Raw genomic sequence first — 11,277 nt, forward strand, 5'->3', positions numbered from 1 at the left:
GCATAATCTCATCACCCCAACTTCTCCAGGCCAGGCAGGTGCCTTTACATCCACACCTGCCCAGCAATTACTGCTTCTTTTGGTAGGGGCTTCTGTCCACCCCAGCTATTCCTAAACAGCAAAGAGCCACTAGGAAGCTCCCCACAACCCTCATAACTATCCTCCCAGGTGCTACAATTGTCCCCATTTCACAGATGATGAACCTGAGGCCCAGAGAAGTTAAATAAATTGTCCACGGTTCTACAGCAGGAAATGGACAGAAATGGGATTCAAAGGCAGGCCTAAGATAAGGCAGTCAAAGATAATGTAGGGATTACAGACTAGAAGGAATTCATATTTATTGTTTCACCAACCACCCCCAGCTTTGTCCTAAACTTTCTCTCTAGCAACAGCTCTGCTTTGTGGGAAGAGGAGGGGACAGGCACAGATTAGCTCCTGCTGCCCAGCTGATCCATCCCAGCTGCCCAAAGATTTGGGCCAGACCTGCCTTCCTGTGCCTAGGTGGGGCATTACCACTGATCACGATGCAGCTAGGAGAACCTCAGGTAATCCCACTCCCACATCGCCTGGGACCCATCAGTCCCAGTGCAGTTGAGGACACAGTGCTATCCCTGTCTTCTTTGTGGCAAGGAAGTATGCTTCTTCCAGATCTGGCCAGGAGCATGTCAGGGCCCCACCTTCCTCCCAGGCCCCCAAAACTTCCCTCTCTCTGACCATTCACCTCACCACCCTCCAACCCACAACTCTTGGGCTTAGCTGCCCAGGCAGGTGCAGGAGAAGAGCATCTTGCAATGCGGAGGTGGCAGCTGAGGGGAAGGCCCAGAAGATTAATGTTTATCTCCTCCCTTAAGTCTCTTACTGGCTAATAGTTACAGTCCCCCAGCAGCAATAGCACTAAAAATAAGGGTGTGCTGGCTTTACCAGTGACTCAGAACTGGGAGAGGAGAGACGCAGATTCATGCTTCCTGCTCCTTGAAGGAGCTGCCCAGGGTCCAGAGGGGTCCTTGTTAGCCACTTAGCTTGCCCCAAATCCCAAGGAGCTGAGCCCCATATTCTGGGCAAGGCCCGTGTCTTCTCTAAACCACTGGGAGCACCTTGGTCCTCATTCTGATCCTCAGCTTGTAGTCCAGCCACTGACACATCAGCCTTGGAGTCAGACAGCCTCGGGTTGAGTCTGAGTGCTGTCATGTCAGTCACGTTATTAAAGCCATCTGAGCCTCACTCATTCATTCAAAAAATATTTAATGAGGCCTACTATGTGACTAGCACTGCTGTAAATGCTGGGGATACGGCAGTGAACAAAACAAGACTGAAATCCCTGCCCTGTTCTCATGGGGCTGGGTGGGGGGAGGGACAGATGGTAGAACGGGATGGCACATTAAGTGTCACAGTAAGTGCAATTCAGAAAAATAACGCAGGGAAGGAGGCCAATGTACCTCAAATAGAGTGGTCGGGGAGAGTCTCAAGAAGGAGGTGACATTTGATTAGGACCCAAAGGAGGTGAGAGAGTGAACCAGGCACATATTTTGGGAAAGAGTTCCCTCACTTCTAAAACAGAGGCAGTGGAATCTGTGGATTAAATGAGGGAGCTGGGGGAATGTTCAGCACAGTGCCCAGCACACAGGGAGATAAGACAGCGATAAGACAGACAAGGACCCCGGCTGGGCTTGCAGCCGTAGCTATCACCAGAGACACCGAGGGAGCCTGACCCACTGCCCCTCAGCCCACGACACACTAAATGAGCCTTATGACGTGGCTCCACGGCAGCCCTCCTGGGGCAGAGGTGTTCCTCATGTTTCGGGAGGGCCCGCCGTGTCTACAGCGTGCAGGAGAAGGTTAGCAACAGGGAGCTCCTCAGAGACGACGGCCCAGGAGCACAGCTGCCTGTGGGACACCTCCTCTCCGTCGGCCTCAGCCCTGCTGGCTGTGGCATCCTGCCATCCAAAAGCTCTGCTCAACGAGCCGTGTGGTTTTCTACCAGACTCTTCCTGCCTCCTTTCGCCATGCAGAGCAGGCCAACACTCAGCCTCTCCAGCTGTTGTCTCCTGTCCCTTTTCCCCACACTCCCTGTCCTGTAGTTCTCTCCAGGGCTAGTACAAGTCTGAGAAAAAGCAGAGGGCTCCACCTGAGCAGCAGTGGTGATTCAGGAACGAATGTGGCCTGCAGAGCATCTTTCCCAATTGCAAGGGCTGTGCCAGCTCAAGCGCGCCATCCCCAACCCCAGGAGGCCACTGAGCTGGCTTGGTCCATGGTGGTAGGTCTAGGCACCGGCTCAGCACTCCAAGGTGGTAACACACCAACCAGGGCTCCATATCAAGAGAAAGGTGCCCTTCTCTCTTGAGATACCCTTCCTTCCAGTGACCACCGAGCTCACTATTCCTAGGGAGTAGCTCAGATCTTCCAAAGTTGACCCTCTTCCCACCCACCTTTTGACTGGGCTTGTCTCCACCCCCTCCCACAGCCCAGCCCCCCCTTCCTGTTTGACAACAGCCACTTCCCGCTTTTGCACAGGGCCACTTCCTGCCTGCTTGTGCACTTCAGCCATGGAGAGACCCACCCCTGCCGGCCTTCAGCCCAACTCCAACCACAGCTCTCTGCAAGGTTTTCCCCCTTAAGAGTAGAGGTAGCAAGAGGAGCAGAAAGCAGAAGTGGCCATTATCAGGGACCTGCTTCGAGCTTTTCCCAACAGGCCACTTAGGTTAGAGCCAGGCCCCTGGAGGCCTTGCCTCTCTTGCTTTCTGCCCAAGCACTCCAAGACTTGATTCAGGGTGCCACGGTGGCCAAGTGCCCTTTGCAAGAAGGACAGCAGCAAGTGACCAGATGTGCCTAGGGAGGCAGAAGAGAGGAAGCAGCAGACAGTGAGGAGATATCATACAGCAAAGGGGAGGCAGCGCTCTGGAGCCACCTCTCCCCTAGGATGTAAGGAGAGAAGCCCACTCCAAATGCACTTGTCTTGCCCCACAGGGGCAGGAGTCAGAAAGGGCCATGACTGCTGATTTAGTGGCATTTCTTTAAACCACAAATGCCAGCACTAGCTTCAAATAAGATCGGGCTGCCACCTAAATATACAACCCTTTGTAAGTGGGAAAGGACACAGAGCCCTACTCTGGCTAAGAGAACCTTCCCCAAGTTCCAATCTCTAAGACACTTGTGACTTTTCAAAGGGTATTTCAAAGGTCTGTGTCTATGGCCCCAACATGGACTGTGATAAGCTTCCTACAGCCCCATCAATTTCAGATGCTTCATTTGTGGTATTTCCTCTTGTTGCCCTACTGGCTGCCCTCCTGGGGCATCACTTGGAGGAGTAGAAACAAGGGCACCATAGCAATTGGTGTCATGATCCACATTTCCCAGCTGCTTATAAACAGCCCCTGGTCTTGGGTACTGACCATGGAGACCACAATCCCTCTGACCTCACCCTGACACTGCAATGCCACATACCTCTCTCTCTGAATCTCACTCTAAAGGTGTAAAGAGTCTCCAATTAAGAGCAAATTTCATCCACCATGTAAGAGTGGGGGTCATGGCTTCTAATTCCTTCACACCAACACACCAGGACCAGATGAGGGCTGTGCATATAGTGGGCTTGGGCTGGAAACACGCTTACATGAACCCCCAGGCCTCTGGCCCTTACCCTGGCATCCAGCCCTTCTCTTCAGCCCTAACTTGAGTGAGCAGTGTTAACCAGGCAACACAAAGGCCTGAGCCCCACTTTGGCTTTGGCTCTTAAGACAAGATAAGCCCTAACGAAGGAGGGACAGGAGAGAGGGGCCAGAAAGTGCCCACAGCAGGAGTCTCCCGAACCAGCTTAGATGGAGTAAACCCCCATGGGGTCATCAGCAAACCCCAGGAAGGCAAGGCTCTGCCCCCGGGCACTCTGGACGCCCTCAGGGCCGGAGCAGGGGCAGGTGCTGACTCTCTGTGCCCCTGGCAGGGCTCTGGGTGCCCGCAGGCTTTGCCCACTGTTTTGGTGACATTTTCTTCATGGTAACCGGCCCCAAGTAAAACAGCCCAGGAAGCAGCCCCTAAAAATAGCTCCTCCCAGGGCAGCAGCAATTCGGGGAATGGGGGGGAGAGGAGGATGAGAAAAGAGGGGAGCAGATGGGAAACTGCTGCTGATAGGGCCCAGGAAGTGGAGACGGTGATGGGGCCTGGCTGGCAACAGCCCCATCAGAGGGGCTGGTTCCCAGAGAGGTGGGTACAGAGGAGAGTGAAGCCAGCAGGAGGGATCTGCTCCCCAGGGCTTAGAGTTCTGGGCTTAGATGAAGAGGGGTGGGCTGAGGAATCAGTCATCACAGGAACAAAATACCCTTTGACTGTGTGTCAAAGGGAGAGGACGAGAGGGAAGGACTACGCCACTTGAGAAGGCTGGGGTCTGAGAACTGGCAATGCCATGCTCGTATGGCTCAAAACAAACCATCCAAGCTTCTGTGCCTTGGTTTCCCCACTGGCCCTGAGGCAGATCTGTCTGCCTGTGGGCAGATGACAAGGGCCTTGGCTGGAAGCACTCAAGAGGTGCAAAGTGCCCATCTCTTCCTGTCACCATCCTTTTAGCACCCATGGGATTAGGCCCTTGTTTACCTGCCAAAGCTGTCCAGAGCAAGCACAGAGATGGGGGCAGGCGCCCATCACACCCACTCTTCTCCTTCCCTGACTGCAGCCTCAGCAGAGAATGGGGTCAGCCACTCTAGGGTTTCAGCACAGCCTTGAAGCCTGGAGCACAGATTCTGATAAGAGACCAGTACATGCAGCAGGAAGAAAGCAGAGGCCTCTCCTATGGGATGGGGCCACCTTCCAACCTCCATTCCCACCCCATGATGCCAGCACCCAAAGTCACTCTGGGAAGGTGGGTGAGCGGGCAGGGTGACAGGCCACTGCTGCCAAGTCACACGGCTCACGGCATGACTGTATGAAGAAACCAGCCTGGCACAGAGAGGGGACCACCCAGCTGCTTCCTCATCCACTCAGGAGTGAAGAATCGGAGGAGCTCCGTCACTTACATACAGGATACCCACGCTTCTACCAAGAGAAACCGGCCTGTTTTATCCTCAGGAGGAAAGTACAGTTTTGCATACAATCTCCTTAAATGCTTGTTCAAGTCCCAGAATCCCAGTATTTCAGTGTTGCACAGATTTCTCTCCCTTCTCCCCTCCGTCATTGCTGCCTCACACTCCCCTCTCTTCCTCCCCTCACTTCACCCAGATCCTTAACAGGAACGTCGCACTCGGAGATACCAGAAGGGACACAAATGTCATGGGGGCTAGTCAGGCCAACACTAAGGGGGTGGGGCCTTACAGCTGGCACCACCCAGGGGGATCCTATTTCAGCCCCCAGGGCCAGCTGGATCCAGAAAGGGACAGCCTTTGCTCTTCTGGTGGCCAACATGCCACAACCCCAGCCACTCAGCTAGCCGCAGCCTTGGACACAGACTGACACCCCAGTGTCGGGGCTCAGAAGGAGGCCCCTAGTCACAGAACAGCCCGTGTGTACAGATGGCCACATGCTGGCAGAGACACCACCTGGAGAAGGCTGAGCCAAGGTGTGTCTGGTAAATCTCTGAGAGCATGACAAGAGCAACTGCTGGTGCTGCTGATTTTAGATGGCATTTCTTAAAGTGTGGCTAAGGAACCACCTGCATGAAATTCACTAGTGCACTTGTTAAAAACTCTGCATCCCCACTCCAGACCTCCTGGAGCAGAAGCTCTGTGGATAGAGCTCAGAAAGCTTTTTTCACCCAGTAGTCAAGGTGATCCTATGTACACTAAAACTCCAATTTGCTGCTCAGAGCAAGTCCCAACATTGCCCTATAAGGCCATTAATGACAGGGAAGGAGGAATTATAAGCTACACGGTCTTCCTCCATCTCCCACCTGCTGTATGCTGCAGGTATACAGGCCTTTAGCCTCATCTGTCCTCTCCACCGGCTGTGTCAGGACTACAGCCTGACTCTGCAGGTCAGACAACAGGAATCCAAGCCAGCACCAGGGCACACGGGTTCCAGCAACTTAGCTCTGAGTTTCCTGAGAGCCAAAGCCAAAAGGCAGTCACAACTAGTTACACAGTCCTCTTAATCCATTTATTCAGCATATATAGGCTTGGTACCGATCAGTCACTTTGCTGGGCCCTGTCCACACATGAGTAAAGAAACAGATGTGGTCCCTACCCTTACCTCCCAGGTCCTCAAAAAGAGGAAAGCTTTTGCTTACATTTAGCTTCAATAGAAATTTCTTCCATTGGGGTCACAGATTAAATAAATAAATAAACATAGCAAGTGCTATAACAGATTTCATAATACTGTTTCTGGTAGCACTTCTTAGTAAGGCCAAATATACACTGTAATATAATCAATTGGAATCCAGATTAGTGGTCCATATATAGAGGTCTCTAATGATGCTGTTTCAAGGATAAATCCTAAACTATGTAGAAGAAAGAAAAGGACCATTTATTTGCCCTTCAACTGCAGCAATATGGGGAAATGCTTTGGATGTAAGAGAACAGGATATAAAATGTTATGCTCCATGAGGTGAAAATCTATATGCATATGAATAAAGATAAGAAGGGAATATGAAGATTTAAAAATAAAAAAAGACATAAGGGCTCAGGCTCCTTGTGGGGGGTGCTCTTAAATCTTAAAATAACGACTTATCATTGCCATCACCTGGCCCACTAGCTCCTGCATCCAAGCCTATTTTAAATGCCTCCTTCAGCCTAGCACAGAGCTAAGCTTGGAACCATGGGCTCCCTTAAGAGCCCAACTCCACACCTATCACTGTACAAAAGCAAATGGAGTGAAGGTATGTGACTCTCAGTGACTTTATGCAGATAGTCCGGCAGACAAAGACGGTGCTCAATGCACAGCTAAACGAACCCCCTACCTTATAACACAGCCACCAACGTCGGCCTCTGAAGCCACAATGACAAGAAGTAACAGAGCAGAAGGATTCCCACCCAGATCCAATGCCCCAGAAGACCAGCTGATCTTTCTGGTGCCTCTTGGGCCATCTCAGTATGGATACCAAGGAGAAGCAGCTTGATAACCTCTTTCTTTCTTTCGTTTCAGTTTTCAGAGAATCACAAACAAGCAGAACAGGCAGGCATACTCGGCAAGCCCAGCAAGTCCCTTCAGACCCTCATGGATGACTCTGGTGGGCCCACCACATTCCCAGACACAGAAATCCAACACCTGTGGAGCCCTAGACAGACAGACAGTGACGAGTGAAACTGAGCCCCAGCTACTGCACCTTTATAAAATATACAGCGTAAACTGAGAGGCTACAGGAAAGCCACGGCCTTCACTCCCTAACCCCACGGGCACCAGTCTAGTGGGCACCCCGGCCCAGCTCCCCGAGAGCCGACACCGCCCACACCCACACCCACAGCACAGCCCCCAGCTTGTCTCCTCCATCTCCAAGGCAACACCCTCCCACTCTCCCATCTCCAAACAGTACCAGTTCTTACATATCCCTGACCCCTCCTGTTGGCATCTGTGCCTATCAGGACCAGGCCTCTGTCCCAATGTTAACCTGGCACACAAGCCACGTAACAGTGCCCTGGGCTTGGCATAACCATCTCAAGAGAGGAGGAGTTGATGTCTGAGCATATGCTCTTACACGAGAATCCTCTTCTTGAGGAAAAAAAAAATCAAAGAGAAATCAAAACCTCATCCAGTTTAGGCAGGGAAAAAATCAGTCGGAAAAGATGGGACAAAGCTGAAAAGAGGTGAGGATGGGAAGAGGACACGATCACACAGGTCAGGGACGTTCAGGTGGATAGGCAAGAAGTAGAAACTGACAGCCCAGGGCAGGCTGTCACAAAGCTGCCACAGATCACATCCCAGAGCTTGGCTCCCAGTGGTCTCTCCATCCCTCACCCCTGGGTCAGAAGACACTGATGAGATGCAGAAAGCAAGACACGGCATCACCACCTGGAGATAGCAGACACCAGCCCCATTTCTGACACAGCAGGGCTACACTGTGTGCATGGGGTGGTATCCGCTCTCAGACCGCCATCCCTGCCTCTACCCTGTATCCTTGGCCACAGGATGTCTGTCAGAGAGCCTGGCCCACCACTGTTCCCCCCACCCCAGGAAAGGAGGGCATCTGACTGCCCACATATCTCTATGGCAACCACTGCTGAGCAGACTCAAGGTATCCAGAGAGAAAGGAAACAAATAAGTCAACTTTATGGCCAATGTAGAGAAAGAGCAAGAGATCAGGTGGGGGTGAGGGTGGGGGGCAGGGAGGGAGACAGCAAGACAGCCCTGCTGGGGTGTGGGTGTGGAGAGAGGCCCTCCCAGCCAGGAGGCAGACACGGGCTTGCCAAACAGGTCCCAGAACAACTGTCAACACAGCAGAAGCCCAAAGTCATTTCTGTGGAATTCTATAGCTTCTCTGATGCGTGGGGACATCTATTACATCTCTTAGAGACAACCAGGTCATTACTAGCCAGAGTCCTCATCTGTTCTCCAGGGCATCTGTCCTGGCTCCTAATATATTCATGGCATCCTATCATCCAGCCTTAATTCCTTTCTGAGTCTCATAACCTTTGTGACCCTGCTGTACCCTGCAGCCCTAGATGAGCTGACCCATCCACATCCCTCTGTACTCACCAGACCTGTTCACAGAGCACTTCACACATTGCTGGGTCTCTACCTATCAGATGAGGCGAGTTTGGCAAGCACCCAATACAAGGTTCAGGGAGGGTAGGTTCGAGGTGTGAAAGACAGGGCCTGACCCTCCCAGCCTCAGGTACTCCAGAGGATCTCACAAGTCAGGCTCTACGGCCCCGGCCTTCATAGTCCTCAGACCCCAAGGTAACACTGCTCCCACCCAGACCAGGTCATTGAGATTTCCAGACCATGAGGCATCATCACCCTCTACCCAGGACAGACTGCATCTGCTGCTGTACCACCAACTTTGTAATTTGATCAAAAAAGCAATCAAGTTCATCTGGCAGTATTTGTTCCTGAGAAACCCTCGCCAGTAGCAGCCTCCCCTGATGTTTACAGATTTTCTTCCCCTGGGAGTCTGTTCTGCTGCCTGGTGGGCAGGGGGAGCTGGATTTGTTGAGCTTACTGTTCACTTACTGAATTTCCATCTTAAGTCACCATTAGGAAACAGGGACTAGGACAGGCCTGGAGTCCCTACCACTGCCCGCAACACAGACTTCAAAGGCCCCAATTAAGAGCTCTCTATTCCATTCCACCCACCACTCCCCATCTCTCTCACTCCCTAAAAACTAAACTCCCTTGAGCCTTCAGGGACCAGTCCTCCCTGTAGCTACCTACATTTCTCATCTTACTTTTCTACCTGAGCACTTATGGATCCCCATGCAACTCCTTGCCTGGCTTCAAAATCTATCTACCCTGAAATTCCCACTCTTTTCCAAGTGCTAAAATGCACAAGCCCCAACTCCTGGAGCATTTTCAGAAAAAGCCAAAACGCTTGGAGGCACCCCAAGAAGAGGTCAAGTTGGGGAACACTCACCACGAGCAGACAACTTCTTGGTATTGATGATTTTTGCTGCATACTCCTGCGTGGAGGTTTTCTTCACACACCTGCGGACCACAGAGAAAGCACCCCTGGAGGGAAAAGGGGGAAAGAACTGGGACATGGAACAGAGCAGAGTGACACAGATACACTTCAGGTCTGAGGACAGCTATGCTCCCATCACCAGATCTTTAGTCAAAATCACACACACACACACACACCAGCATAGTGACCATCACCATCCAATGTGAGGCAGGAGGATGTGGCCACTGCACGACACTGAACAGATGTGGGTGGAGAACCACCCCACTCCCACCCCCACATCCAGTCGCTGGGCAAAGCAACAGCCCCAACCTCAGGCTGTGCATCAGGAGCTGGTGGGCAATGCTTGAAAACACACACCTGCTGCATCTCACAGACAGCCCTGCGTCCCCACCAAGAGAACCAGAAGAAGGGAGCAGAGACCCTGTTCTTCTCTCAGCAGGAATAGTTGAGGACAGGGGAAGGTGAGGTTAGAAAGTGGGTATAATTCCGAGAGAGGTACCTCCCTCAACCATGAGAAAAGGTGAGGAAAGTGAGGCTCAAATCCCCCACAACTGGTTTCACCCCACTGCATCCATCCCGGCTCAACTGACAGCAGGCAAAGAGAGGATCCCGCTGTGGGTCTCATACATCAGTAGCTCCCCTTCCCCATGATTTTTTCCTTTACGCGACCCCGTCCCAAGTCCCGCAAATGGGAGCCTGCACTCTCCAGCTGTGGAAACATCCAGGGGGTCTGGCAGGGTGGGGGCTGCAGTGGCCGGGCTTGGCGCCGCGGGTTGGTTGGGGGTGGAGGGGTGCCGGAGCTGCAGCGGCGGCCAGCTCAGTGCGGAGGGGAGTGGGATGCTGCGGCTGCGGCTGCGGCGCGCGGCTCCCGGGACCACTGCAGGGATGGGGGGAGGGGACAGAGGGGTGCTGCAGCACTGCCCAGCAGCGGGGCTGGGATCCTGGAAGCGGCACTAGCGGGGGGCGGGGCCCGGCACCAAACATCCCCCCCACACCCCGGCACCGCAGCGGGGTTGGAGCTGCAGGGCCCAGGAAGGTCCTGAGTGCCAGATGTGTGGGACCTGAGACAGGTGCTGAGTGAACTCCTGGGCAGGGTGGGGAGTGGGCGGCGAGGAGGCGGGTCTGGGATGGGGGCGCCTGAAAGGTGCAGGAGGGGCGGGGCTGGAGGGCGCCCTGGAGCGGTCCGGGGGCTGCAGTCCCCGCAGCAGCGCGGGGTGCAGCAGCCCGGGCAGCTGCTGCAGGGCGCAGAGGAGGCTGCGGGGCAGAGAGGTAGGGCGAGGGGGCCCCGCAGGCTGCGGGCGGGAAAGGCTGGGGGTGGGGCGGGCCGAGGGGGCGCTGCAGCGGCCGGTGCAGGGCCGGGGGGCGGGGCGAGGAACCGCATAGCGCCCGGGCGGCGGGGGCAGGGTGGGGGCCGGGGCGGGCGGGCCGTACTTGCCAAGCTCCTCGAAAAGCTGGTAGTCGTCGGTGAAGCGGGTGCAGGTGGTGGTGGTGGCCATGCTGGCGGCGGGCGGACGCGGCGGTGCAGCCCGCGCCGACGTCGGTGCACAGTCACCGCCGCCCGGCCGAGGGAGCAAGAGGAGGAGACGGGGCTGAGCCCGGCAGCACCGCGAGACTTTACCGGGGAGAGCGAGGGAGGGAGGGACACCCCCGCGCCCGCCCGTCCGCCCCGCCCCCAGCCCGTCCGGCCCCCCGCCCGGCGCCCGGACCGCCCCCGGGGAGGGGCCTCCTGCCGCCAGCCCCTCCCC

General features: G+C 54.4%; 1 protein-coding gene across 20 annotated transcripts in view; it reads right to left on the bottom strand.

The window, feature by feature from the left end:
• The window catches only part of CAMK2G (calcium/calmodulin dependent protein kinase II gamma), a 52,366-nt gene extending 41,213 nt beyond the window's left edge, over positions 1-11,153 (bottom strand). For 8 of the 20 annotated variants that reach the window (XM_036928656.2, XM_036928650.2, XM_036928654.2 and 5 more), the window contains exons 1-2: positions 10,964-11,149; positions 9,485-9,579 (exon numbers count right to left, since the gene is read on the bottom strand). In XM_036928656.2, the coding sequence (XP_036784551.1) occupies positions 9,485-9,579; positions 10,964-11,028 (160 nt within the window). In that variant the 5' untranslated portion in view covers positions 11,029-11,149. Of the gene's footprint in view, positions 1-9,484; positions 9,580-10,963 lie in introns of all 20 variants that reach the window. The other 12 variants (XM_036928647.2, XM_036928651.2, XM_036928646.2 and 9 more) reach the window with 5 other exon arrangements.
• Between the last annotated feature and the right edge of the window lie 124 nt (positions 11,154-11,277).

The sequence above is a fragment of the Manis pentadactyla genome, chromosome 8, assembly GCF_030020395.1.
Source record: "Manis pentadactyla isolate mManPen7 chromosome 8, mManPen7.hap1, whole genome shotgun sequence".
Taxonomy (NCBI): Eukaryota; Metazoa; Chordata; class Mammalia; order Pholidota; family Manidae; genus Manis; species Manis pentadactyla.